The sequence below is a fragment of the Cyanistes caeruleus genome, chromosome 22 (genome assembly GCF_971803275.1).
Source record: "Cyanistes caeruleus chromosome 22, bCyaCae1.hap1.1, whole genome shotgun sequence".
Classification (NCBI taxonomy): Eukaryota; Metazoa; Chordata; class Aves; order Passeriformes; family Paridae; genus Cyanistes; species Cyanistes caeruleus.
This window is the reverse complement of record NC_141722.1, coordinates 932,100-957,638: the sequence shown is the minus strand read 5'-3', so window position 1 is coordinate 957,638 and position 25,539 is coordinate 932,100. Positions and strand designations below refer to the sequence as shown.

General features: G+C 54.2%; 1 protein-coding gene across 2 annotated transcripts in view; it reads right to left on the bottom strand.

Moving 5' to 3' along the window:
- The window catches only part of PAX7 (paired box 7), a 93,109-nt gene that overhangs the window by 29,383 nt on the left and 38,187 nt on the right, over positions 1-25,539 (bottom strand). For both annotated transcript variants that reach the window (XM_086860578.1, XM_086860577.1), the window contains exons 5-7: positions 22,759-22,958; positions 11,464-11,629; positions 10,680-10,873 (exon numbers count right to left, since the gene is read on the bottom strand). In XM_086860578.1, the coding sequence (XP_086716704.1) occupies positions 10,680-10,873; positions 11,464-11,629; positions 22,759-22,958 (560 nt within the window). The remainder of the gene's footprint in view (positions 1-10,679; positions 10,874-11,463; positions 11,630-22,758; positions 22,959-25,539) is intronic.

Here is a 25,539-nt window from a genome sequence, read left to right as displayed (position 1 = left end):
TTTGGGATCCCCGTGATTGTTTGGGATCCTTCTTTGGGATCCCTGTTTGAGATCCTTGTTTGTTTGGGATCCCTGCCTGTCTTTGGGATTCCTGTTTGGGATCCCTGTCTCTGGGATCCCTGTGGTTTTTTGGGATCCCTGTGTGTGTTTGGGATCCCTGTTTGGGATCCCTGTGTTTGTTTGGGATCCCTGTTTGGGTTCCCTGTGTTTGTTTGGGATCCCTGTTTGGGATCCCTGTGTTTGTTCGGGATCCCTGTTTGGGTTCCCTGTCTTTGGGATCTCTGTGTTTTTTTGGGATCCCTGTTTGGGATCCCTGTTTGGGATCCCTGTGTTTGTTTGGGATCCCCGTTTGGGATCCCTGTGTTTGTTTGGGATCCCTGTTTGGGATCCCTGTTTGGGATCCCTGTGTTTGTTTGGGATCCCTGTTTGGGATCCCTGTTTGGGATCCCTGTGTTTGTTTGGGATCCCTGTTTGGGATCCCTGTCTTTGGGATCCCGGTTCCCACCCACCTCTCCCGGTGTCTCTGAGCCCTCCCAGCCCCACAGAACCCCCCTGGGGGGCAGGGGGGGACATTCCCTGCGTGTCGCGATCCCACCAAGCGGAACTGAAGGATCCCAAAGGAAATTCCGGGGCTGGGCAGCGGCTCCGAGCAGCGCTGGAGTGGCCAAAGCCGGCCCAAACCCGACCTCCCTCTCCCGCAAATTGGGAATTGTCCCACTGGGAATTGTCTCCGTGTCCCCCTGGCTCCAGAGCCTCATCCACACCGGGAAAAACGGGGGGAAAGAGGGGAAAAAAAAGGGGAAAAAACCCCAACCGAACAAAAAAAAAGAGACAGGAAGAGTGATAAAGCTCAGCTCCGTGCTTGGCTCTGCTCCTCTGGTTTAAAGTGACTCCGCTTCTTATGGAAACGGAGAGGCGGTATTAGAAATAAAAAAAAAAATAAAAAAAAAAAAAATAAAAAAAAGCGCCACCAAGACACAGAGAGCTTCCTTATCTCATGGAGACAGTTGTCAGGAATCACTTTGACTGAGTCGTTTTGTCTCCATGCTTTTTTTCGCTGTCAAGCAGGCCTCAGGACATGGATCAAAGGAGAGGCGCCGAGCGCTCGCTGAAACTTCTGATCCCTTCTCGGAACAGACGCGCGAGTGGCAGACAGCTCCTCTCCACATCAAATGGAGGAGAGGGAGCACGGGGACGGGAGAGGGAGAGGAAAAGCTGCGAGAGGCTCGGGGAGAGAGAGGAGGCAGCCAGGGATTCAGGGGGAGGCAGTGTCCCCTCTCTGTGTCCCCATGAGGAGCCGGGCAGGAGCGGCGGGGAGAGCTGTGACCCTGGGGGACAGCCCGGTGTCACCTCAGAGCTGGCTTGGTGGATGAATTCTCATTCCCAAAACTCAGCGCTTTGGCCTCTCCCTTCAATCCCGAGAGCCGCTCCTTGTGGCTTCCCAAAAGTCCCTAAATTCCCTCTTTTTCCCAGACCCCACAGCCGGGGTAACTTCCCAAATTCCCTGTGATTTCCCCAAACAGCCTCTCCAGGTCTATATTCCCTCTTTTTCCCCGTCCTCACATCCAGGGTAACTTCCCAAATTCCCTGTGATTTCCCCAAACAACACCTCCAAATCTATATTCCCTCTTTTTCCCCTCAATCCTGCAAACCACTGATTTTCCCGTGATTTTTCTCAAAACATCCCCTCCATGCCTGCATTCCCTCTTTTTCCCAGACCCCTCATCCAGGGTAACTTCCCAGATTTCCTGTGATTTCCCCGAACTGCCTCTCCATGCCTTCATTCCCTCTTTCCCCCCGATCCCGCATCCATCACCCCGTGATTTCCCTGGATGCGCATCCCAGGCTCCCCGCCCCGCGAGCCTCGGGAGCGCCTTTCAGGTGCTCAATTCCCTGAAATCAGAGGGATTGGCTTCTGGATGGGCTTCAGGGGCTGCCCGGAGCCGGGACCCCGCGCACTTTTGATCGCCCCCAGAGCCCTCCGGGGTCGGAGATCTCCGGGCCCCGCAGTAAAATGATGCCGGGCGCGGCTTTTGGCAGCCCCGCAGAACGGGGGGATTTCCCCCCAAATCCAGCGCCCCGCAGAGGGGGGGACCCCGGTGTGGAACAGAGCCCGGAGCCGCCCGGTCCCTCCCTGCTGCTCCTGGATCTCCTCTCTCTGCGCTTCCCTGGACACGCAGCGGGTCCTGCCCGGCCCTGGCACCCCGAAGTGTCCCTGCAGAGCCATTCCCTGCACCCCAAACTGTCCCTGCAGAGCCATTCCCTGCACCCCAAACTGCCCGGGGCCACATCCCAGCCATTCCCGCACCCCAAACTGCCCGGGGCCACATCCCAGCCATTCCCTGCACCCCGAAGTGTCCCTGCAGAGCCATTCCCGCACCCCAAACTGCCCAATCCCACATCCCAGAGCTATTCCCTGCACCCCAAACTGTCCCTGCAGAGCCATTCCCGCACCCCAAACTGCCCGGGGCCACATCCCAGCCATTCCCGCACCCCAAACTGCCCGGGGCCACATCCCAGCCATTCCCTGCACCCCAAACTGTCCGGGGCCACATCCCAGCCATTCCCGCACCCCAAAGTGTCCCTGCAGAGCCATTCCCTGCACCCCAAACTGCCCGGGGCCACATCCCAGCCATTCCCTGCACCCCAAACTGTCCCTGCAGAGCCATTCCCGCACCCCAGACTGCCCAATCCCACATCCCAGAGCCATTCGTACAACCTAAAGTGTCCCAGCCCGCATCCCAGAGCTATTCCCGCACCCCAAAAATGTCCGAGGTCACATCACAGCCATTCCCTGCACCCCAAACTGCCCGGGGCCACATCACAGCCATTCCCTGCACCCCAAAGTGTCCGAGGTCGCATTCCAGAGCCATTCCCTCACCCCGAGTGTCCCTGCAGAGCCATTCCCGCACCCCAAACTGCCCGGGGCCACATCACAGACATTCCCTGCACCCCAAAGTGTCCGAGGTCGCATTCCAGAGCCATTCCCTGCACCCCAAACTGCCCAATCCCACATCCCAGAGCCATTCCCGCACCCCAAAGTGTCCAAGGTCGCATTCCAGAGCCATTCCCTGCTCCTGCTCCCCACCTGGGATGGTGGGAGGGTCACTCCGAACCCTCTGGACCCCCAAACTCTCACACCCAAGCTCAGCCCAGCATCCTTTTGGGATTCCTCTCATCCCATCAAGCTCTCCCGAGGCTGCGGGACTGCCCAGCCCTCCTGAGCAGCTCCCGGGGATGCTCCAGGGCTGGGTACAGCCCCCAAAACCCCCCATGTGCCGCAGCCTCTCCAGCTGGGATGGGAGGGAATGGGAATTTTCCTCAGCGCGCCCGGGGATGGCGAAGCAAAGGGAAAAACTGGGAGCTGAGCCCTCTCCGACACCCGCAGAGCTCCGGTTCCCGGGAAGAGATTCCCGGCTCCAGGCTGGAATCTCTCCAGGAGATCCCCAAATCCACCCGAGCTTCCCCATCCCTCTGGAATGAACCCCACAATGAACCCTGGATCCCGATCCTCGGCCGAACGCGCCTCTGGAGATTTTTTCCTGCCCGGGATTGGCTCTTCCCAGGCGGGGCACAGCTGGAGCACAGCTGGATTTACCAGGCGCAGCCGGGAATGCGCGCCCCGGGAATGCGGCGCGCGCCCTCCCGATCCCAATTATTTTATTCCTTTTATTGCTCCCCTCGCTTTTAAAAACTTCTCCTTTCCCATCTCGCTCCCCGCCTATTCCCGGGCTGCCTTTCCCACCGGATCCCTGGGATATTCCAGCGGCTCCGCGTGCCGGAGGTCGCCGGGAATGCGGCGTTAATTGCTAATTGCTCATTTTCCCTCCCGCGCGCCGCTCTCCGCATCCCGAGCTCCCGCAGGAATCGGCAGGACCGCGTCTCCCGGCCAAATCCCGCCGGGATTGCCGCAGGAATTCAGGAATTCAGGAATTCCACCCGCCCCGCTGCGGTTTTTCCCCCTCCTCGCCGCAGCGGTGGGGAGCGGGGTCTGGCTGGGGAGGGAGGTTGGAAGATTTTGGGGAGAGATTTTGGTGTCTCAGCCCTGGGTGCTTTAAATTCCACATCTGGAGCCTTATCAGGAGCTTCCACAGCTCCTCACGCGTCTCCTTCCTGCTGCCATCGCTCCCTCTCTCCTCCCCAGGGTTTTTATCCCCACTTTTCTCCTCCTGTTTCTTCCTTATTCCTCCCCAATTCGCGTCCCGGAGTTTGCGGAGCCTCGGGGGCCGATCCTGGGCCCACCAAAATTCCCATGGGATTCCAGGCTCGGGGGAATGGAGCTCCCAAATCCCAAATCCCAGATCCTTCCCGGTGTTCTCCTATCTCAGCAGCACGGCTGGAGCGGGAATCACGCGGGGACCACCCCAGAATTCGGGTTAAAGGGAGGAAATTCTGCTTTTTTAGTTTTTTTTTTTTAGTTGGGTTTTTTTTTTGGGTTTCCAGCGGGATCAGAGCACCCCAATCCATCGAGGGAACCTCAGGACGGAGAAGCCCCTCGGGTGTGAATTCCCCCCTTCCCACCCTCCTCGGAGCCGGGAATCAGGAGGAAAAAAAAAATAAATAAATAAAAAAAAAAGAGAGAGGGATCTGTTTTCACACGGGAAAAATGTTCCCTTCTTTTCCCGGTGCCGGCAGCGGAGGCGTCAAACTGACAAGAGCAGATGGGCTTTGTTTGGTGAAATATATCCCAAAAAAAAAAAAAAAAAAAAAAATGCCAGAAACTTCAGCGAGGTGGGGGAAAATAAAAAACCCGGGTGGCTTTCCTGGGATGTGCGGGTTAAAAGTTTAGGGAGAACGCGGAGCCGCTTTTCCCGGAGGAAGCCGGAGCTTCCTTTTTGGGCGAGGATTTATCGGGAATCCCGCTCCAAGGTCGCGGGGAGGATGAGGAGGGGAAGGAAGGCGGCATGAGGGATGCGAGGGACGCTCCAAAGGAGGAGGGATCGGGATCCTCTGGAGAAACGGGAATGAGGAGGATGAGGAGGAAAAGCCTGGAGGGGGATGGAGAGAAGGAGAGATGGGAAAAGGAAGGCGCCGGTGTTAAAGGATGAGGAAGGAACACCGGGATAAGCCGGGAAATGAATCCTGATCCGGCCAAAAGCAAGGCTGGAAAATTCGAGCGAGAGAAGGGTCTCCTTTCAGGGAAACGGGGAATCCTTAATGCTTCCTCCCTCAGCAACCGTAATGCCAGGATGTTCCCAATCTGCTTTGAGGGATGGAAAGATTAAGAATAATAAAAAAATTGCAATAAAATATGTGTGAACGAGGGGGTAATTGTGGACAAATGCAGCATTCAAATTCATTTTTCAGCTCTTTTACACACCATTTCAATCTTATTTTCTGCTTGTTAATGAGATCTTGTTGGTTGGGGTGGGCACGGCTGCCCAGTATCGCTCGGGTAATTGCACATAATTTTCTCTCCACCAGTGATTTGCATCAGATTTTTATTTATTTTTTTTTTACCCCCCCCTAATTCTTTGCTATTTAAACCCCCTCCTCCTTTTCTCCCAACCCCCAAATCTCATCCTCTCCTCCCCTTTTTTTTCTTTTTTTTTTTTTTTCCCCTTCCCCTCCCCTTTCTCCTGGCCCAGCAAGACTCATTTGGAATGGTTATTACAGGCGCGGTGGCTCCGACAAAAAAAAAAGGGAAAAAAAGAAAAAATGGGAGAAAGGAATTGGTGGCACCGAGGGAAGGGAGAGAGGGCGGCCTCTCCAGAGCCGGGAGGGATCCTTGGGAATCGGGGAAAGAATTCCCAGAGTCAGGAGGGATCCCTGGGAATCAGGGAAGGAATTCCCAGAGCCAGGAGGGATCCCCGGGAATCAGGGAAAGAATTCCCAGAGCCAGGAGGGATCACTGCGAATCAGGGAAGGAATTCCCAGAGCCAGGAGGGATCCCCGGGAATCAGGGAAGGAATTCCCAGAGCCAGGAGGGATCCCTGGGAATCGGGGAAAGAATTCCCAGAGCCAGGAGGGATCCTTGGGAATCAGGGAAGGAATTCCCAGAGCCGGGAGGGATCCTTGGGAATCAGGGAAGGAATTCCCAGAGCCAGGAGGGATCCTTGGGAATCAGGGAAGGAATTACCAGAGCCGGGAGGGATCCTTGGGAATCAGGGAAGGAATTCCCAGAGCCAGGAGGGATCACTGGAAATCGGGGAAGGAATTCCCAGAGCCAGGAGGGATCCTTGGGAATCAGGGAAGGAATTCCCAGAGCCAGGAGGGATCCCGGGAAATTGGGGAAGGAATTCCCAGAGCCAGGAGGGATCCCTGGAAATTGGGGAAGGAATTCCCAGAGCCAGGAGGGATCCCTGGGAATCAGGGAAGGAATTCCCAGAGCCAGGAGGGATCCCTGGGAATCAGGGAAGGAATTCCCAGAGCCAGGAGGGATCCTTGGGAATGGGGGAAGGAATTCCCAGAGCCAGGAGGGATCCCAAACCCAGTGACAAAGCCAGGACTGGGAATCTGACTCTGAGCCCCAGACACTGGGAATGAATTCCCTCAGAGAGGAAAAAGCCACGGAAAGCCCAGGGAAAATTAAAGCAACAACTCCGAGGAGCTGAACAAGTTTCTCTTGGCTCTTGGAGTTTCTGGAATTGTCTTAATCCCTGGAGATCCCGCGGGGCTGTTGGGAGATTCCGAGGTCTCAGGAATAACAAGTTCTGGGAAACGCCCGGAACTCCTGCTCTGTTTTGAGCTTTTCCCCAGCTCCACCCGCCCCAAACGGAGAATTTTGGGCTCTGGAGAAGCCAAAGCACGAGAACGGTGGCAGGAGTTCGGGCCCTGCTCCAGAATCCTCCTAAAAACCCACGGAGACGCTGGAAAAGGTGGAAGAGATGGGGAGGAGGAGGCTGGAGAGGAAAAGCAGCGGGAAATAGAGGGAAAAAAGCTGATTTCTCTGCTCCCAGGATCAGCCAAAGTGGTTTTGTCCCGTAATTCTCGGGATCATTCCCTTGTTTCCCCCCTCAGCCCCCAGAGCAGCTCCTAAGGGTTGGCAGGTCCTGCTTGAGCAGAACCGCGCCTAAAACTGAGCCTAAGGCCAGGCTGGATGGGCTTTGGGGTAAGCTGGCCTGGTGGGAGGCTCCAAACTCCTGCTCCATCCCAAATTCCTGCTCTATCCCAAACTCCTCTATCCTAAACTCCTGCTCCATCCCAAATTCCTGCTCCATCCCAAATCCCTGATCTATCCTAAATCTCTGCTCCATCCCAAGCTCCTGCTCCCTTCCAAGTTCCTGCTCCATCCCAAATTTCTGCTTTATCCCAAATCCCTGATCCATCCCAATTCTGCTCCATCCCAACCCCTGCTCTATCCCAAATGCTCACTCCATCCCAAATTCCTGCTCCATCCCAAACCACTGCGGGGGTCACCCCAGGGTCTCTCCAGAAGTTTCTGGAAGGAGCAGGACCTGAGCTTCCACTCTGGGTCCTGCTTTGATCCTGTGGGATTGTCCTGGTCCTGGCTTGGGAAGGGCCAGCTGTTCCCAGAGTCTGGGATTTGGGATTTGGGATGGGAACGCTGTTGAGCACAGCCCGATGGCTCCGGGGTTACTGAGTCCTGTTTATCCCATCCTGGCTCGAGGAATTCCTTTCTCCTGCTCTGCCACTGGGGAAGGTTCCAGAAGGAACCGGGACAGGCGACCCGAGCTGGGAACGGGGACATTTCACCCCATGGAATGTCCCCATTCCCTGAGGAAAAACCGGGAGAGTTAATGGGAAGGGAGGGTCTGGAACTGGCATTGAGCAGCACTTGGTTTTCCCTTATAAAAGAAATAATAATAATAATAATAATAATAATAATAATAATAATAATAATAATAATAATAATAATAATAATAATAATAATAATAATAATAATAAAAATAAAAATAATATATATGTATTAGTGTATTATATTAATTGTTAAATATAAATATATGTATAATAAATATAATAAGTAATAATATAATAATATATAGTATTAAACTAAATAATGTAATAAATATAAATATTATAAACATAAATAACTAATATTATTAAATAACTAATATTATTCTTATTCTTATTCTTATCATTCTTATCCTTATTATTCTTATTATTATTGTCATCATTATCATTGTTTAATTATTCTTATTATAATTATTGTTATTATTATTATAATTATTCTCATTATTTCTGTATTTCACTTCATTCTCGATTATTGAACTCTCCTTATCTCAACACACCAAGTTTTACTTTGGTTCTCTTCCCATTCCGGGGATGGGACGGGAACACAGCTGTGGACACCCCAAATCCCCATTTTCTGTTTGGGAACGGGAACCTCAAATCACCAAAACACTCCAATCCCAATTTTCTGTTTGGGAACGGGAACACCAAATCTTCAAGACATTCCAATCCCCATTGTCTGTTTGGGAATGGAAATGCCAAATCACTTCAAATCTCAAAAAACTCCAATTCCCATTTTCTGTTTGGGAGCAGGAACACTGAGGTGGCCACCCCAAATTCCCATTTTCTCTTTGGGAATGGGAACACCACGGTGGCCACACCAAATTCCAGTTTTCTCTTTGGGAATGGGAACTCCGAATCTCCAAAACACTCCAAATCCCCGTTTTCTCTTTGGGAATGGGAACGCCGCGGTGGCCACACCAAATCCCCGTTTTCTCTTTGGGAACGGGAACGCCGTGCTTCTCCTCCCGGATTCCAGCTGCCAGCACAGCCCGTGGATTCCAGCCGGGACATCCAATCCCGGGGTAACTGGATAGGGAGCAAAAGCCGGGAGCTCCCGGCCCCCTCTCCCATCTAAAGTGCCAAGAAATCTCCTCCCGCTCCCGCTGCCGCCAGGGGGGAAATGAGAAACCCTCATGGAACCACCATCATCCTCAGCTCCCAGACTGGTTTTTCCAACCTCCTGAACTTCCTTTTTCCCTCTGGCCGATCCTTCTCCCTGCAGAGAGGAACCTTGGGCAGCCGGGAGGGTGGAATTCCGCTGGGATTTCCCTGGAATGCCGCAGCGGAGCGGGATCGCGCTCGGAACGATTAATAAATGACGCAGAGCGCCCCATAAAGAGCCCTCCCAAAACTGCCCTAAAAAGAGGACAAATCCAGGGGTTCTTCATCCCACTGGGAGCATTTCTCATCTCCTTCCACTAGGAACAGCAGAGGGCTGGGAAAGGCAGGAATTTTTGATCAGGGAATGCAAAGCAGTCGGGAAATAACCTGGGTCAGGCTCCGCGCGCACAAAGGGAACGGGCGAATTTCCATGCTGATATCTTGGCCCTCACATGATTAAAAGCGTCGGGAAAATGGGAATCTCCTCTTCCTGGGGGTGCAAAGCTCTCTTTTCTTCAGGCCTGCCAGATAAAGGATCCTCTCTTTCCCATACAAAGGGCTTATGGGCTCAGGGATATCTGTCCCCAGCCTGAGCCTGGGGGCAGGGGAATTTGGGATTGGGATAAGCGGAGGAAAAGCCACAGTCTGGTCCTTTCAACGAGCCCCTGATTCTGTGGGACTGGGCAGGAGAGGATGAAGGGAAATGGAAATTGCAGGATGGCCTTCAGGCTCATCCCAGGCATCTCATCCCTGCCTTATTCCATGGGGATAAATTGCACTCGGGATCATCTGAGTTAATCCCGGGCCCTGGCCCAGCTAACCCAGGCCTGCCTTTGAATCCCAGGCTGTATCCTCCGAGCCTGAGCCCAGGGCTCTCAGAAATCCCTTGTCAGAGGGATATCTGCCTGTTCCCCCCCGAATTTCCCTGTTTGAAGCAATATCCAGCCCCATGCCAGTCAATATTTCAATATTTTCCCATTTCACCTCGTGCCAGTCACATTTTAACGTTTCCCCATTCAAAGCCAAAAGCGGGGGATTTGTACAATTCCAGAGAAGCTGTAAAATTTCCCCGTTTCCTCTTTGTTTTCACACTCGAGAGATCCCAAACTCCTGCACCTGAACACCCTCATCCCCCTGGTGTCCCTGTTTGTTGGACTCCTCTCCAAACCGCCAGAAAATGAATCTCCCATTTCCGGCGCCCACCTCATTTCTCCTCCTAGTTCCGAATTATTTCAGTTTCCCGTCCTAAATGAACTGATCCCTCTGAAACAACAGCTCCGTATCCCATGAGCGACTGAGAGTGGAAAAAACCGGGATTTGGTGTCCCTTGGGATAAGGACAAGTCCTGGCTGCTCATTTCCAGCTCCACCTGAAGACGAAGGTGAGCTTGGAAACTCCTTTCCTCCTCCACAGCTCAGCCACGCCTTGGCATCAGCGGGATCGTCCGCACGAGTTTCCCAAAATGACGCCCCAAATGTCCATCTCTGAGCTCACATCCGTGCCAGACCTGGCCAAGCTCCAGGCTGAGCCTAAATCAGCCCCCCCAGATGAATTTTGGAGTCAGCCCTCAGGCGTGAACCAAACCCGCCACCGGCGGGGCCGCTGCCGCTCTGGGATGGTTTTGGGAGGCGCTCCAGGTGTCGGCGATCCCCTCATCCCAACCTGGCCATGGGAATGACCAACGCTGGGCTCAGGGCAGAGCTGCTGTTCATTAACAAATGAGCTAATTGCTCTCTCTGGGCTGCCCGCAGGAATTCCCGACAACAACAACCCCAACAACAACAGCAATCCCAACAACAACAACAACCACCAGTGCTCCGCCACCGCATCCCAGAGGTTTCCGCGCTCCCGGAACCCGGAGAAGGCTGGAAACGGGCACGTACCTGCGGGGAGAGGCCGTTGCTGACGGGGTTCATGTGGTTGGCGGGGGCTGCGGCGTTCATGAAGCTCTCGGAGTAGCTGGAGAAGCTGTGCCGGGCGCCGTAGGCCGAGCCGGAGTCGGCGGCGGCGGCCAGGCCGCCCTGGTGCATGGTGGAGGGCGGCAGCGGCTGCGGCCGGTGCACGGTGCTGCCGCCGTCTGTGGGGACACCAACGGGCTGGGATCTCCCCGGGAAACACCCAGGAAAACCCCGGGAAACCCCTGGGAAACACCCGGGAAACTGCTGGGAATGGCGGCTCAGCCATGGCGGGAGCCAGCGGGAAATGCCTTGGTTTTGCTTTGTTTTCCCTCCCAGCAAAGAGAAAATGTGAATTCTTTGGTAAAGGCAAAAATTCCAGGCCAAGGGCAGCTGGAATTAACTATTCCTTCCACTGGGATATTCCCGCCATGGGAATGGACATGGAATGAGGGGTCACACACACAACCCCCAATTTCCTGGGATGTGCCCCTTGTTCAAAACTCCAGCCACAGGGCACAAGCAGAAGGGACATGGGACAAAGAAGAAAACACTTATTTTTTGAGGGAAAAACCTGATTTTGCCAACAAAAAGAAGCCCGCAAGAGACTCCCAACTCTCCCATCATCCATGGGCTGGATATCAGAGATCAGAAAGGCCCAAGCAGAGCGTCGAGGAATGGTTTGGGAGGGACCCCAGAGCCCGGGATGCTCCAACACCGCCTGGCCCGGCGCAGGGGAGGTGAGAAGGGAAGCGGGGAAGGGAAGGCTCACCTTGGGAGATGGTGGTGGTGGGGTAGGAGGAGTCGGGCAGCTGGTACGGGGGCAGTGCCGGCATGCCCGTGGGCGGGAAGCCCCCCGGCAGCAGGTGGTTGAAGGCCGCCAGCTGGTTGGCTCCGGCCTGCTTGCGCCAGCGAGCCCGCCGGTTGCTGAACCACACCTGGGGGGGACAGAAAACACCCCTGGGTGACACCTGAGCAACACCTGGGGACAGAAAATACCCCTGGGTGACACCTGAGCAACACCTGGGGACAGAAAACACCCCTGGGTGACACCTGAGCAACACCTGGGGACAGAAAATACCCCTGGGTGACACCTGAGCAACACCTGGGGACAGAAAACACCCCCGGGTGACACCTGAGCCATGATGACCACACCTGGGGGGACAGAAAACACCTCTGGGTGACACCTGAGCAACACCTGCCACACCAGATGGCAACACCTGGCCAAAACCAGGCCCAAGCAGCTCCTGGACCCGGACCCTGGCCAATCCTCACCCCCATTCCTCACTTTCCCCCAGCCCATCCATCTCCCGTGGGATTTCCAGCGGCCGGAGACGCTGCTCCCGGCTGGGGGCACACGGAGAGGGACACCGGGCATCTCGGATCCGGCAGGGTCCATCCCAGGGAGATGCTCCGCTGCCACCTGGCCGTCCCTCCTTATCTGCCCGGGCTGGGAATGCTGCCGCAGGATTAAGCGCCATAATAGCGGCGCTGTTAGGAGGGATAAATATCCAGATTAGCATCGAGCTGGCGGTTTTAGACGAGCTCAGGAGATAGAACCGCCCCGCAGGGAGTTTCGGGGAGCCTCAGCTCCTCTGAGTGTCTGCAGCTCTGCAGCCAGCCCGGATCCATCTGATAAACCCAGCCTAAACTCCACGGCAAAGCCGGGCTTAGCTCTGCCAAGGCGCCGCTTCACCCGCCAGGCTCCAGAGGAGGTTTTCTTAACGCCCTAGTGTGTTTTATCGGGGGAAATCTCCTTTCCACAGAGCCAAAAAAGGATTCCTAGGTGTTTTATCGGGGGGAAAAGGGTTTTATCAGGGTAAAAAAGGGTCTCTCCTGGGCTGGGTTTGCTTCATTTCCTCAGAGAGGGCTCTCAGGCCTGGTTCTGTTTGGGGTTCACGAGGATAAGCTTTCAAGCCAGATGAGAGCGCAGCTGCTGGGCTTTGGGAGGCCTCAAGAGCTGCAAAACGCGATTGAATTTCACAGCGATGAGAAAAAAACGGAGCAAAAATCAAGAGTGGGGGGGAAACCCCTCCCTCTCCATCAGGTTCCCAAGCTGCTCAGCCTCATATCAGGAGCTGGGCTTAAAAATGGGTTCCCACACCTTTGGGGAAAGTCCAAAGTCCTTCCCCAAATCCTGTGAAAACAGCTCCAAACTCCTTCCCCAGATCCTGCAGAACCGACCCCAAAGTCCTTCCCCAAATCCTGCAGGAACAACCCCAAACTTCCTTTCCTAAACACTGACCCTGTTCCCGGACATTTTTCTTACTGGAAAAGGCAATTTCCATTCAGGGACTTCTGAGCTTGCCGTGAAGTGTCCCCTGAGCTTTCCCTGGGATTGTTTTGGGGTTCCCTGGCTCTGTTCCCAGTTTCCTGGGGTGCCATTTGATCAAACCCCACTTTTGGGGTTGTTTTGGGGTTCCCTGGATGTCTTCCCAGGTTCCCGGGGTGACATTTGATCAAACCCCACTTTTGGGGTTGTTTTGGGGTTCCCTGGATGTCTTCCCAGCTTCCTGGGGTGCCATTTGATCAAACCCCACTTTTGGGGTTGTTTTGGGGTTCCCTGTCTCTGCTCCCGGTTCACGGGGGCCGTTTGCTCAAACCCCGCTCACGGAGCCCCGCCAGGCCCCCATTTCACGCCGTTTTTTCCCCAGCAAGAACCCCCCAGTTCCATTTGCGGCCCCGGTGCCAAGGCAGGCCCTGAGCGGTTTTTGGGGCCCTGGCAGGTCCTTGGCACCCAACCCCTCCTTCCCCAGAGCTCGGCGGGCCCCTCCGGCGCCGTGACAGAAATGGGTCACTCACACCCCGGGCGCTCCGAGCCAGCGGGGCCGCGGCTCCGGGGCCGCTCCTGGCACCCACATCCCCCAAATCTGGGACAGAGTTGAGGGGGAGAGAAAATGAATGAACCCCGGTTTGCAATTCATCCAGCCCAGTGGAAGAGCAGAGAGCAGCACAAAGGAATAAAGAAATCACCGAAATAACCAAAATAACCCAAATTTGGCTTGGTCACGCAAAGAGGATCCATTGTCCTGTTTTTTTTTTTTTCCTGTCCTGGACAATTCCAGTCTGGAACTGGGGCTGTGGGCTCGGCTCTGCTCCTCCCTTCCACTTCCACACCTCGACTATTTCTGGAGTATTTAAGTATTTAAGGAGAGGATCAAATTTTGTCTTTGTGGAGGAAAAAGAGGGAAATGAACCTTCTCTTTGTGGAGGAAAAGGAGAGAAAGAAATGTTCCCTTTGCAGAGGAAAAGGAGAGAAATGAACCTTCTCCTGGTGGAGGAAAAAGATAAATTAACCTTCTCTTTGTGGAGGAAAAGGAGAAAAAGAAATGTTCCCTTTGCAGAGGAAAAGGAGAGAAACAAACTTTGTCTTTGTGGAGGAAAAGGAGAGAAATGAACCTTCTCCTTGCAGAGGAAAAGGAGGGAAATGTTCTCCTTGAGGAGGAAAATTTGAGGAATAAACCTTTCTTTGCAGAGGAAAAGGAGAAATCTTCTCTTTTCAGAGGAATAAATCTTTTTTCCAGAGGAAAAGAAGAGAAATGAACCTTCTCTTTGCAGAGGAGAAGGAGGGAAATGTTCCCTTTGCAGAGGAATAAACCTTTCTTGGCAGAGGAAAAGGCTGGAAGAGCTCCCAGATCCCAAAAGATCGAGATCCCAGTGCAGAGAAGAGCAGATAAAAGCCCCAACACCTGAAGCAAAACCATCACCCAGACCTGAATCCAGGGAAGAGAGAGAGAAATGGAGCCCAGGAATGCAATTCCTGACTTTCCCAAAGGCGGGAAAGTTCTTTTTTAATTTTTCATCCCAACCAAGAGGCAGATGCTGCGATCTCACCCGGGATGAGATGTGGAGTGAGATGTTCTGGGATGGGACAGGAGGATTTATGTGATCAAAACCCAACTCGGAACAGATTTGTGCTGTTTCATGCCCCGTGTGAGGCGATTTTTGTCTCATTTACACTTTAAATCTGTTCAGGATTAAAATCCACCTGTGCCAGAGCGGCACCTCCCGTCCCGCTTCCCACATCCGCTGTAATTCCTTTGTTTTCTATGGAGATAAAAGGATACTCTGGATCCTTTTACAGCCAGGTAGAGCCACCCTGGGGATGAGCCTTTTTGCTCTGCAGCGTTTGAGAAGAAAGGAAAGATAAACTCCAAGGGAGAGGATTATCAGCAAAGAAATCCAGTTCCTAATTACGCTCCTCCTGTGACTCCAGGAAAACTGTTGCTTTTGGGATTGAAGTCAACCAATTTGAGTCCTTACAGCGGGGTTAAACTGAGGATAAACCCCCTATTTTTCACATTTTGGGTGATTTCCACACTCAGCCAGCTGAGATTGAGGCTCGGGAAGGTGCCGGAGATCCCGGCGTTGGTTGGAGCGGCGCAGCCGAACGAAGGAGACGCGATAACACTGAAAAAAACCCAAAATCCACCTGCACCAAAAGAGATTCCCGGGAGTTTAAAGCAGCGCTTCCCACCGAGCCCGAAACCCCTGGTGGGATTTATCTCCCCGCGCTCGTTCTGTGGCCCAAACTGGTCGATTCCGCCCCTCATTTCTAACCCGGAGAAGAAAAAGCGGAGCCTCTGCAGCTAATGACGTTTGCGATTCCTCCCCTTCCCCCTCCTCAAAGGTGGCTGGGGCCTTTTTATGCTCATAAATCATTTTATTGGTGGTTGAAATCCCGAGGCTGGAGCAGCTCGCTGTAATGCGAGGTGCACTTCAAAGGGAACCTGCCTTCAGTTCCCGGCTGCTCCGGCTTTATCAGCCCCGAAAGATTCCCCTGCCATGGGATCCTGTTACAGCATGGCGAGCCTGGCGTGGAGCCTGGGCCTGCTCCGACCACGCTGGAGGAGGAAGAGGAGGGAGAGGAGGAAGAGGAGGAAGTTTGGGAGCTGCTGGAGAGGTTGTTCCAAAGCTGGGCTTGCAAAAGGGTTGCCAGAGATTGGGGAGCAATCGCAAAGTCCTTCCCCAAATCCTGCAGAACCGACCCCAAAATCCCCTCCCAAAATCCTGCAGAACCGACCCCAAAATCCCCTCCCAAAATCCTGCAGAACCGACCCCAAAGTCCTTCCCCAGAAACTGCAGAACCAACACCAAAGTCCTTCCCCAAATCCTGCAGAACCAACCCCAAACTCCTTCCCCAAATCCTGCAGAACCGACCCCGAACTCCTTCCCCAAATCCTGCAGAACCGACCCCAAACTCCTTCCCCGGAAACTGCAGAACCAACCCAGAATTTGGGGCTGGCACTGGGGAAGGGGCTGGGGCAGGAACACGAGCAGCTGCTCGTTCTTCCCCAGAGCAGCTCCCTGAGGTGATTTCCACACCCAGCTGGGCCCTGGGCCGTGTCCGTGGGCTCTTTTCCATGGGAATGGGAGCACACACGGATTGGGAACTCTGTACCTGCTGCTTTTGGGGCGTTTTCCCCAAGGATTGGCTTCCAAATCACGCCTTAAGTAGAGGAAAGTGTTCTAAAAACCACGTGGCATTGCAGCAGAGACGGGGATGCTGTGGTGGAAAACTCTGGGAAGAAGAAATCCAAGGATTTCTTCATGGCCTGGTCACAGCCAGGGCCCAGGTAGAAGCACCTTGCTCAATCCTGCTCCTGGATATCCTGAATATCCCTCAGGCCTCCCACGGATGGAGAGGAAACATTCCCCAGCTCATCCCTGCCGGAGCAGCTGCCTGCCAGGATGGGGCTGGAGCGAATTATCCCAGCCATGGATCAGCTCCCACAATTTGTCAGACAAGGAGAGGAAAGGAAGGTCAAAAAGAGCCTCCTGTGGGAGGGTGAAAAATTAAAAAAAAATAAAAAAAAACCCGCTTGTTGTGCTCCTGCTCCTCCTAATCAGGACTTGATGTGGGAGAAAGATGGATGGGATGGATGAGAAAATAAATGGAAACAGGGCTGGGAAAGCCAAAGGGGCTGCAGCACCTGTTTGTGCTCAGGGAACCAGGTGGGAAAAGCTCTTTTATGGCCTCAGCACACCCAGAATGTTCCGCAGGGTCAGCTGAGGGCCCTTCCCAGCTGGAGAAAGGGGATTGTGCCGGGTCAGGGCCTCAGGACAGCCCAAACATTCCATGGGGGCGGCATTCCCAGCTTGGGGCCTCTCCAGCTCTCCTGAAGCAGAGCAGGGCATTGTCCATTCCCCCCAAAAAACTGGGATTTAGGGCATGGAGAGGAGTTCTAGAGAGGAACCGGAGCTGGGAAGAGCCACGGGGTATTCCCTGCTCCATCCTGCCGGGATGTGCCGGTGGGATCCCGTAAATCCACACCCAACACTCCAGCGGTGATTTTTGCTGTCTGCAACACCGGGGATGTCGGAGCATCACTGAGAGAATTCCTGACAGAACAGGAAAACCAAAAAATTCCGGGAGAATGCACAGATTTGGGGCCTTTCGTGCTCTGGCTCAGTGCTGAGCCTGTTCCTCTGGTGGCTGATGTGGTGATAAATATTAAATATTAAGTATTAATATTAAACCAGGTTAGTGGAGCAGAACAAATGGCTCCTCACAAATGAGATTATCCAAGGAATTCAGTCCGGCTTTCTGCCGGCGCCTCCCGGTTCCTGGAGGTTTGTAGGATTTCGGTGATTGGGTGAGAGGGGTTTGGTTGGGGTTAAAGAAGCCCTCGTTAGCAGGGAAATGTTCCTTTGGGACACTGGGTCCTCCACGGCTGCAATGTTCCCTAAAGAATTCCTCAAGTGGATGGGATGAGGGGATGGGACAACGGGAATGGGATGGGATCCATGGGATGGGATGGGACAATGGTAATGGGATGAGGGGATGGGATGAGGAGATGGGATGGGAGGATGGGATGGAGGAGATGGGATGGAGGGGAATGGGATGGCATGGGATCCATGGGATGGGATCCATGGGATGGGATCAATGGGGATGGTATGGGATGGCATGGGATCCATGGGATGGGATCCATGGGATGGGATCCATGGGATGGGATCAATGGGGATGGGATGGGATGGGATGGGATGGGATGGGGTGGGATGGATGGGATGGGATGGGATGGGATGGGATGGGATGGGATGGGATGGGATGGGATGGGATGGGATGGAGGGGTGCTCCAACCTGCCCTTCCAGGGATCCGGGGACAGCTCCAGCTTCTCTCCCAGGACCTCCCCACCTCACAGCCAGGAACTGGGCTGGGGTTGGAATTAGAGATCCTCAGTGCCTGGAATTTCCTGGGAATCGCCATCAAAAATCGGCTCTCAGTGTTCCCACCTCCAGTATCCTCCAAACCTGGATCCCATGCCCAGCTGTGCCCACCTGGGTCACCTCCAGGTGATGCTGAGGAGCCAAAAACACCCGCTGGGGTTTTTTGGGGGGAAATCTTGTCTGATTTTTGACTGTAAAATTTCGGAGTCTCCAATCGCTGGCTCAATCTCAGCTCCAGGAGAAAACACCAGGAGAACCTCTGCACCAGGGAATATTTGTGGAAAACATTCCCAGTGGAGAAATTTCCAAGTTGAAAGTGGATGATTTGGACAGTTTTGTTTCACTTTCCATTTCTTCCTGCTGGTGAAATAACGGGAATAAGCAACGAAGGTTGTTGGTCACCTGCCCTAAAAAATGGAACAGCTTTGGGAGAAACAGTCCACAGCTGGGATTTTCCAAGGATTCATTCCAGCCCCGTGGCTGCTGGCCCTGGTGGCTTTTGTGACAGCAGCATCGCCTGGGAGAGGTCATTTCTACACCTACGGAAGAATCTCCTGGAAAAAGGATTTTCCTGCTGGAAACCACCCCACAAATTCCCCATTTTTTATGGAAAATGGATTGTGCTGGGAAAACGTCCCTCCACCAGGAATGCCAGGGAGAAAAGCTTCAAAGTAGTCACAGAATCCCTTTAAAGTTTTTTTGGATTTTTTCCCCCACATCAAAACTTTGACATCATCCATGAGATAATTACAAAAACGGGTGGAAAATCCCAGAAAATATCCAAGTTCAAAATCAAAGCTCCCGCTGAATTAACGGAGTGAATTCCTGTTGGGACATTCAGGGGTTGTTTTCTGGGAAGGTGGGAAGAGGAGCTCGCAGATGGGCGAGAATTCCTTCAGACCAGGTCATGGGTCTGGACATCGCCTCGCGCAAGGACAAATCCCCGGAATTTCCACCGCCATCCCAATTCCGCGGAAATCCAGGCGCGGGCTCATCCCTGGCTCTGCTCAGTCTGGGATTAACCTGTTAACAGCTCATCCCTCTGGAAGCCTGAGCTGGAATCTGCATCCCAAACAGCCAAACACCGCCGTGACCCCTCCAAAACCCCGCTCGGCCTCCCGGGATGTGCCGAGAAACCGGAGCCGCGAGCGGCCGCCCCCGGCCCCGTCTGCTCGCTCGGCTCGTGGGGTTTGCGAGCTGTCAACGCGTCAAAATTCCAGTTATCCCGACAGCTGCGCGCCCAGCCGGGCTCCAGCCCTGCCGGGAAGGGCTGCCAGAGCCCGCAGCTTCCCACAGGGAGGAGGGCATGGAATGGGAGCAGGGATGGGGGAGAGGGAGCAGCACTCAGAGGGGGTCGCCTGGAGGAGCCCGGAGAGAGGGAAAAATCCCCCTGGACATGGCCAGGGAGTATGGAAAGGGGGATTCCAGCACGGGAGGAGATGCAGGAAGAGCAACAGGAATAGGAGTAGAGGGAGGAAGAAGAAGAGGAGCAGGAATAGGAATAGGAATAGGAATAGGAATAGGAATAGGAATAGGAATAGGAAAAGGAATAGGATACAGGAATAAGAATAGGAACAGGAATAGGAATTGGATGCAGGAACAGGAATGAGGTGCAGGAACAGGAACAGGAACAGGAAAAGGAATAGGAATAGGAGTAGGAATAGGAATAGGAATAGGAATAGGAATAGGAACAGGAACAGGAATTGGATGCAGGAAGAAAGCCACCCGTGAACTGTGATCCAGGGGATGAGTGGAGTTAGGACCAGATGTGGGGCAGCTGCTCTCCAGTCCCACTTTTGGGACTCACCTCTGCCCCCACCCCACACGTGGAGCTCAGGGATGAGGAGGATGGGCAGGTGTTGGTGAGGCCCTTCCTGGAATCATGGAATGAATCATGGAATGGGAATGAATCATGGAATGGGAATGAATCACGGAATGAATCCCAGGGTGGTTTGGGTTGGAGGGACCTCAAAGCCCACCCAGTGCCAGGGACAGTCCCGCTTTCCCAGGTTTCTCCCAGCCCCGTCCAGCCTGGCCTTGGGCACTCCCCATCCTCACAGGGAGGAATTTCTCCCAGATATCCCACCTAAACTGTTCCTCTTTTCGTTTCGAGCCATTCCCTGTGCCCTGTCCCTCCATGCTGTGTGAACACCCCCAGAACCCCTGCTCTGAGCTGGCCTTGCTTCTTTGGAGCCATTTTTAACCCAAAACTCAACTCTTGGCTTAAAATCTCAGTCAAGACCAAAGAGAGCCCCCGAGGTGGGGGAAGATTCCCTGCTGGACGTGTCCGTGTGGATTTATGTCTGTGTGGGGTTATTTTTTTATTGTTTTAAATTTCTTTTTTGCCCCGGATCTTGCCTGAGCGATGTTTGCAGACCCCGAGAGCCAGCGGGAGATCCACCCCGAGATCCAGAACATCTGCCAAGGGCCGGCAGCCTCCCAGGCGGTGGGAAGAAGCCGCCCGTGCCAGGCTGCCGGAATGAGAAAGGCAGCAGGAATGTGCCTCGGAGAGCAGCTGCTGCACAGCCCTGGCAGGAGCCTCCTCACCGAGGGCCTGGGAGCAGGGAGGGATTGGGAGATCCCAGCTTGGGACAAGGGAAAAGCTCTTTTTTTAATGAATCAATTAATTATTTTCCCTCCCCCACCTCCAGATCCTTGGAAAAGGTTCGTGCTCTCACTGGAATTTTGGGGTTCTTCCCTTCCTCCTCAGCATCCCTCGTGCAACCCTCACCCCACAGTGTTCCCTAAACTCTGCTCTCCCTCAAAATTCCGGTTTTTCCCGTTCTTTGCCACGGGAACATCCATTTTCCATCCCCAGCTTTGCGCCCACCTACACGAGGAAGAGCAATTAGGGCAAAACATCCAAAACAAAACTGGGGGAATTCACCACATTCCGACCCCGGTGGCTTCATTCCCTTCATGAGCCGCTTTCCCAGGCTCCAAACATCCCTGATCCTCCATGGCCACTGAACCAACACTTCCGAGCTCCCTGGGCCAAGACCAAAGCCAGAACAGCCTAAGTATTGCTGGATTTCCTTTTCCAGTCTCTACAGCCAAGTCTAGAGGGATGATGGCTCCAAGGAAATCCAGGATTTCCCAGGAGGAAGCTGGAGGGAGGTGACAGCACCTATTGTCCAACCCTATCGGCCAACCCCATTCCCAATCCTTCGGGAAAATTCCTTAACCAGGAGTGGGGCCTCTCCCATTCCCAGACATCAGAAAGGAAAAGTCCAAAACCCAGTTGTGGTTCCTGGGTGAGCTCATCCTCATGTCGACACCCACAGGCAATCCCAGCCTGGTTTCCTTTGGAAAAGCTCATTCCAGGAGCGTTTCTCCGGCTGGAGAGAGCCCGGAGAGCCCTTTCCCTGCTTCCCCCAGTGCTCGGGATTCCTGCTGGGAGCACGGACAGCGGGGGTCTCCATTTCACTGCTGTAACCCTCCCAGTCCTCAATCCCTCCCCCTTCCCGGTCTTTCCCGAGGGATTCCATTATCCCGGGATCTGCTGATCCCGGTGCTGTTTGCACAGGCTGCTGACCCAGCCTTTATGTGGGACACATAAGGGGGCTCTGTGTGCAGCTCCCGCCAGGGCCATTAATCGTGTCCATGTCAGAATTCCCGGCTCCAAACCCTCCCTTCCCGCTCCTCCCCTCTCCTGCCCTCCACCCCCATCCATCCTTGTGCTCTCCGGAGATCCAAGGAGGGGGAAAAGAAACCCGACAAAACAACCCAAAACTCGTCTGAAAATTCACACGCGGAACTTGCAAACTTTGCAAAACCTGATCCGCTCCCCGGGGCAAAGCTGGGAAATGTGGGATCGCTCCAGCCGGGAATAAACACACACCGAGTCCTCCCGGGCAAACAGAGGGATCGCCTCCAAGAGAAAATGCCAAAGTTTGGCTCCTGCTCCCAGCGGGGATGCAAAGCCTGCAGCTGGTACTGCTGGAGGGGCCAAATCCCGAGGGCTTCTCGAAATCCGTGGGAATGTGGATGAGTTGGACGGCACCCACAGAGCCCGAGAGGCTGAGCGGGGTTTGACCTCGGCTCCCACCTTGGAGCAGCCTCATTCCCAGCTCCTCTCCGATGGCAGGTGATGCCTGAAGATCTTTGCTTTTCCACCCTTTAGCTCTCTAGGACACCATCCCAGAGTTACGCAGCTCCTGGTGGCTTTTCTACACTTTCTCCGAGATTTTTAGGACAATAATTAAGCTTCTAACACATCCCCAAAATGCTGCTGGGTTGTATTTCCAAGGAGAAGGATATTTTGGTTTCCAACCACCATCTGAGAAGGAAATGGGGCCAAGAATCCCTTGGGGCTGATGTGGGGTGAGTTCCTGGGACAACTGAACACCCTACTGGCTGTACCTGTCTGAAATCCTAATTAATCACCCTTATCAAACCAGAGGAATCCCATGACAGGGTGTGTCCATGCCCAGGTGGGAGCTTCCAACAAAGAACTGCTTTGGAATCTGTTTGATTGTCCGAACCCCCGTGCAAAGGTTTTCCTCTGAGCAGGGAGAGCGGGGTTAGGCCAGGGAGAGCAGGGTTAGGCCAGGGAGAGCGGGGTTAGGTCAGGGAGAGCGGGGTTAGGCCAGGGAGAGCGGGGTTAGGTCAGGGAGAGCGGGGTTAGGCCAGGGAGAGTGAGATTAGGCCAGGTAGAGCAGGGTTAGGCTGGGCTGTGCACAGTTGGGCCGGAACATGCAGGGTTAGGCTGGGGAGTGCAGGGTTAGGCCAGGGAGAGCAGGGTTAGGTTGGGCTGTGCACAGTTAGGCCAGGGAGAGCAGAATTAGGCCGGAATGTGTGGGGTTAGGCTGGGGAGTTCTGGGTTAGGCTGGGATGCACAAGGTTAGGCTGGGCTGCGAGCAGTTATTCTGGGGCATACATGGTTAGGCCGGGCCTTACCTGCACGCGGGCCTCGGTGAGCTTGGTGCGCTGGGCCAGCTCCTCGCGGGTGTAGATGTCGGGGTAGTGGGTCCTCTCGAAGGCCTTCTCCAGCTCCTCCAGTTGCTCCGCCGTGAACGTGGTGCGGCTCCGGCGCTGCTTCCGCTTCAGCGGCAGGTCCGGCTCCGACTCCACGTCCGAGCCCTCGTCCAGGCGGTTCCCTGCGGAGGGGGAGAATTGGGAGATCAGCGAGGGGAGGTTCAGTCCCACCGGGAAAAATATTGGAACGGTTAGAGAGCCTGGAAAAGTCGGCGGAATAAAGCTTGGAATTGTGAATATTCCGGTTTGGGTTGGAAAGGCCTCGGAGTTTATCCAGCGCCACACCCTGCCATAGACACGGACACCTCCCGCTGTCCCAGGGGCAGCCACGGCTTCTCTGGGAAATCCATTCCAGGGCCTCCCCACCCTCCCAGGGAGGAATTTCTCCCTGCCTTGATCCCGGCACCAGGTGTGGCCTCCTGGGGCTCTCCTGAACCCAAAGGAGCAGAGCTGGAATAAATAAACCCAGTTTTGGCCAGAGATCCAGCAGAAGGCCCCACATGGATATTCCCCAGGTCCTCAGCAGCTTTTGGAGGAGCTGGGACTCCAATGCTGGCTCTCCTGGAGCAATCCCAGATTCCAGAGGTGTTCCATGTGGGGCTTTATGGGGTGCTGATGTTGATTTTGGAGGGTCTCAGCCACACCACAAAAATGTCCCCTCAGTCCAGGGCAGCAGAGAAGGGACAACAGGGCACAGGAAACCTTTGAGCTGGGGACAGCTCCAGCCCTGCCACCTTTTCCCTCTTTCCCAAGAAAACAAGGGATTCACCGGATTAATTGATTTTTTTCCCTTTCCGAGCCTGGCTGTTGTTTTCCACAGGAACCACCCAGCCTCGCTGAGAGCCAGAACCAAATCGTGCTCGCAGCAAAGTCCTTTCCCTTTCGGGCCAACCTTTGCTAATTTAGGATTAAAGCAGGGCTTACGTAAGCTCAGCTTGACCGTAAAGTTCCCTGAAGTCTATAACCGTGTTTTCCAGCCGATTTTTTTTTTTTCCACCCTTTTTTCGTTCGGCTCCTACATTATCATCACCCAAAAATCTGCCTTTCTTCTTGGCAGCGCTGGGAGCTGCAGCTGTGGCTCCCGACAGCTGCCGGGGAGTTTGAGGGGTGGGAGGCGCGGATCCCCCCGGAGCCGCCTCCTTTGTACCGAGATCACCACAAAAAGCCTCTGCATTCCAAACAAAATTCCATTTATGTCCCGGGGCTTGTGGGGAGGTTGCGGTGTGGGATCTTGGAAAAGGTGCTGGAGCCAGGGGAAGCTCTGCTCCAGGGGTTGTTTTGGGGGGAAAAACACCTTTTGGAGAGGTTTTCCCTCCTTCAAGCTCTGGCATTCCCATTAAATGCCTTAAAAGAGTTCAGCTTTTAGATCCAAAGCTAATTCCTGAATTTCTCCTCCAAAATCAGTGAGAAATTCCCTGATGGCTCCCTCTGGAACCATCCCTCTGCCCCCCATTTTAAAGATCCTAAAAAAAAAATCCTAAAAGATGTCGAAGTTCTTCTGTGCGCAGCCAGAATTTGTTTCAAAAGGAGATTTTTGGGATTTGCCCGCTTCCAGGGAAGGTCTGGAGCCTCCAGGAGAAGGAACATCTGTGCCTGAGAGCAGCAGGGCTGCACATCTGGGCCCCAGATGATGCGGGGCAGGTAGGAGCCTGCACATCTGGGCCTTGGAGGAGCAAAGGCACATCTGGAAAGCTCCAGCAAATTCCCTGAAGCTCCTCGCCGGAGCCGCTCCATCATTCATGAGCTCGGCTGCTCCTCCCATCCCGCTCCCGCGATCCGGAGCTCCCCAGGTGCAGGGAAAACCACCCGGGAAAGGATTTGAGCCAAATTTCACCTCCCTCGCTTCACCTGGGAAGGGAGAACCACCCCAAACCTCCTTCCCCAGCTCCTGCTGAAGGATCCCTGATTTGTCCACGGGATTTTGGGAGAGGAGGAGAGGTTGTCACCCTCTGTCCGCAGTGTGGTGCTGATTTCGGGATGAAAAGACTCGAGATAATCAATACCAAAATCAGGATAAACCTCTCCATTCCTAAGCTTCCCAATGCTCCTGCTGGGCATTATCCCAAATTTCCAGCCATGCCAGAGCTGGCGGGATCCACCCCTGGTGACCCTGGGGGCCGGGAAGGGCTGGGAACAGCTCCCGGTGCCAAGTGCCCGGCTCCAAGAACCCGACCTCAAAGCTGGAACCGAGGGAGCGGGAAAACTCCCAGGGAATTCCTGGGACCAGCTGCTCCCAGCCGGAGCAGCTGCCGCTGTCAGGCAGGGATGCGGGGAAGGACAGGGAATGTTTTCCAGCTGGGATGGGTTCTCCGGCACATCCAGCACACCCCACGAAAAGCTCCCTCACCTGCCGCTCTCGCAGCGCCACATTCCCATTCCCATCCGGATGGAATATAGCGGATAATCCATTCCTTCACTCTCCCCAAAGCTCCCGTGCCACCGGTTTTCCAAAGATGTAGAGAATCCCAGGATTCATCCCAAACTCAAACCCTTCATTTTTTCCAGCCCTTCCTTGCGTGGGCAATGGCTGCCAGCAGCAGGAGCAGGGTGAGACCCAAATTTCCCGGGATTTTTGTGGCAGGAATGACCTGGTGGAGTTTTACCCTTGCTCAGCACGGGCAGCCTGCAAAGGGGAAGGCACAGAAATTTCCAGCAGCACCTTCCTGGGTGGGGAGGATGAAGGGTGGGAAGCAGCGGGGTGAC